Raw genomic sequence first — 2,876 nt, 5'->3', positions numbered from 1 at the left:
CCTTTCGCAGGCTGAATAAAGAAACCCACCCCCCGGGCCGAGAGAGGCACAGACGCAGACCCCACGTGGGTCTGCAGCCTCGGGACTCTAGAAACGCACACGGGGCAAAATGACCGAGAGCCACGAGGAAATGGCTGTAGGTAGATGCCGGTATCGCCCAGAAGTTGAGGACGTTTCGTGCTTTTGCAAAGCATCTGCAATTCTTGGATGCCAGCCGTCGCAAAACGCTGAGCACGATGATAATGGTGTGTACCTGCCAAAGCAAACCTCTTCCCTTGAAGGGCTATGGTCATTTTCCCTGCTGAATGCTGAACAAGTGGAGGCAAGCTCATCAGATAAAAGGCGCGTTTACCGAGATAAGGTAACAGCAGAACTCCAGCACAGAGCCTCTGCTGTCGCTTCGGAGAGTCCTGATCCGCTCCACGTCGGGAGGAATCTGGGGTCGGGAGGTATTACGTGAGAGCACAAAGAGGTTTTACGTGGGAGATGGAGACAGGCCTTTCAAGGCTCACGGCCAGCTGAAGGTGCGTGTCGTTACCAGGAGGAATCCTAAGGGAAGTCTGAGCCTCGCGGAAATCTGCTAGCCGTAGATGTAAGGTTTGTAAAGAACAAAAAACCTCTTTACAAGATCCCAGCTGCGTCTCCAGCACAAACAACGCAGCACTGCACAAATGACACAGGGCTCCCCCAGAGCAGATGCTTAGGTTGTCCCACTCAACATGGTCCTCTCGGCATTTTGCGTCTGAGCCCGCAAACCTGGTGTTTATGGCCGTGATCCCACCGCGGAGGAGAGGGCTTACGGACTGAAAACGAAGTGCTGAGTATAAATGGGGGCAGGATCACAGCTCCGGGCTGTGGACTTCTCGAAGCGGAGACTGTCTTCCATACAGGCACTGAACAAATTCAGCAATAACCATCAGAAAAAAGTGGAAGTGATGTGTTTGTCCCTTCCTGCAGTCCAGGGGAAAGTAACCAGCATAAATAAATGGGTACTGAATCAGATGGTTCATTCTCTCTCTGCCCTGAAGACCCAAGCTGTTATTTTCCCGACAAAGGGTGAAAAAAATACATACAATTTTTAATCTGTCCCGTCACTGACCCTCTGTCCAAGGCAACAGAAATAATTGGAGCTTGCTGCAGCTTATTGCTAATGAAAAATGAGGGTTGGGGCCAACCTGCTCTGCGTTTTAAGTTCAGACCCCAAGCGTACGTGGACAGTTTCATGCCCATGAATTGTCTGACTCCTGCATGCTCTTTCAGATATTCGGTACATTCCTGCAGTGGGTGGTGAGCTACAGATCAGGGTCAGAGGTAATCCCCAATTATTTAGCCCTTTTACTGTTCTTGTGCTTGCCAAACAATTCTCCATATCAGGATTTACTCATGACCTTAAGGGACGTTGCCAAGGATTTAGGAGTCCCCCTAAAAAGAGGATCCAAATGAAGTTATTACATTCTTGGGCATCAAGTGAGATTGCTGGAGAGTTGAATTACATTTTCCTGGGGATCAGTTTTCATAAGCTAGGGCTGATGCAATCATCAATTTGCCGTCTCGATTTTGTTTGCTGAATTATTTCTACGTGGAGGGTTCCTTTACAACGTACGACTAAGGCAGCAGCAAAATGTTTAAAAAGGCTTCATTTTCTAAAGCCATTTGTCGAGCAGCAGGTCTCCTGAACGCTTGTTTCAGAAGGGCTGAGAGTCACAGGACAGCGGCAGCTCGTGTCCAAGGGGGATTTGCAGTTATTTACAGACGCAATAAAAGGCGGGGGTTTGGGGGTTGGTTTGAAGGTGTGCTGAAGGCGGGCTGGGGGGGGTCGAGCTCCTGGACCTGCCCCCTTCCCCGCGACTCTCCCCTTCTGACCACAGTGATTTTGGGGGGAAACGTTCCAAAAATCCCCGGCACCGACGTCTGATCGGAGCCTATGTGGGCAGCACTGGGAGTTAACAGATGGGTTGTGGATTCAAGCATACGATAAGGTTACTGAGGGTGGTTTTGTTTTAAAATGTCTCTTACTTAATATATCCATGAAGGCCAGGCATGTGCCTGTGGCCTGTAATCAAATCGCTGACTCTCCCTCTCTCTCATTTCCAGCAATCTCGTTTCAGGTTACTGGCACCGGAGGTGAAAGAACAGCCATGTCTTGGCCCAGCAGCCGAGGCTGGACGCTGAGGTTATGCCGTGCGGGAGGCGCTGCACGGACGCGGTCAGCCCTCAGCATCTGACGGACAACCTCAAGGCCTCGATAATTAATACACACTACTTTTTGCCGAAATAAAAGTTTCTGCGGGAGCCAAACTGCCTCTAAGAGAGTGGGGGAGCGGGGTGCACTCCTCGCCCAGCCTTTGCTCAGTAAACGTGGTGGCTCTTCTTCCGAGACAGGCACATCTCCAGCCACGGCACCAGCCGCTGGGATGGACATGAAAGTCCTCGGTGGGCAGCAGGGTGCTGTCAGCTACGCAGGACGGTACCTCCATCGAACACCCACCGCCTTACTGCAGCCTGAGGTCTGCGGTACTTAAGCATCTTGGTCAGCGTAGGATGTATCGAGTGCTCAGGATCAGCAGCTCCCAGGAGACCTGCACATCTAATTTCCCAACCGTACTAAGGCATGCGCAGGAGAACCCGCACCCATCAGCTGAAGGAAGGATCCCGAAAGGGGCACGGTGTGACTTAACAGCGTAGGCTCTGAGGAACGGTTTGTCACCCACCCGGGCTCTGCCTCGTCCTTCTGGTAGCCTGCAGGTAGTTGCAAAAGCTTGAATTTAGCGTGAAGTCTGGTGGCTTCAGCTCTGTGTGTGACTCACCGCTATCTCCATAGCACAGCTGGCTGGCCACGCTCGCTGCCACGATGAAAGGAATCGTCCACACGTTAG

General features: G+C 51.7%; 1 protein-coding gene across 1 annotated transcript in view; it reads right to left on the bottom strand.

The window, feature by feature from the left end:
* BHLHE40 (basic helix-loop-helix family member e40) overlaps window positions 1-2,477 on the bottom strand; it is a 6,643-nt gene extending 4,166 nt beyond the window's left edge. The window contains exons 1-2 of the mRNA XM_019473165.1: window positions 2,472-2,477; window positions 353-436 (exon numbers count right to left, since the gene is read on the bottom strand). Coding sequence (XP_019328710.1) covers window positions 353-436; window positions 2,472-2,477 — 90 coding nt within the window. The remainder of the gene's footprint in view (window positions 1-352; window positions 437-2,471) is intronic.
* Window positions 2,478-2,876: the final 399 nt, after the last annotated feature.

This window comes from Aptenodytes forsteri, unplaced genomic scaffold, assembly GCF_000699145.1.
Source record: "Aptenodytes forsteri isolate BGI_AS27 unplaced genomic scaffold, ASM69914v1 Scaffold267, whole genome shotgun sequence".
Lineage (NCBI taxonomy): Eukaryota > Metazoa > Chordata > Aves > Sphenisciformes > Spheniscidae > Aptenodytes > Aptenodytes forsteri.
Note: the sequence above shows the minus strand (reverse complement) of the source record. Positions and strands in the feature narration are given on the sequence as shown.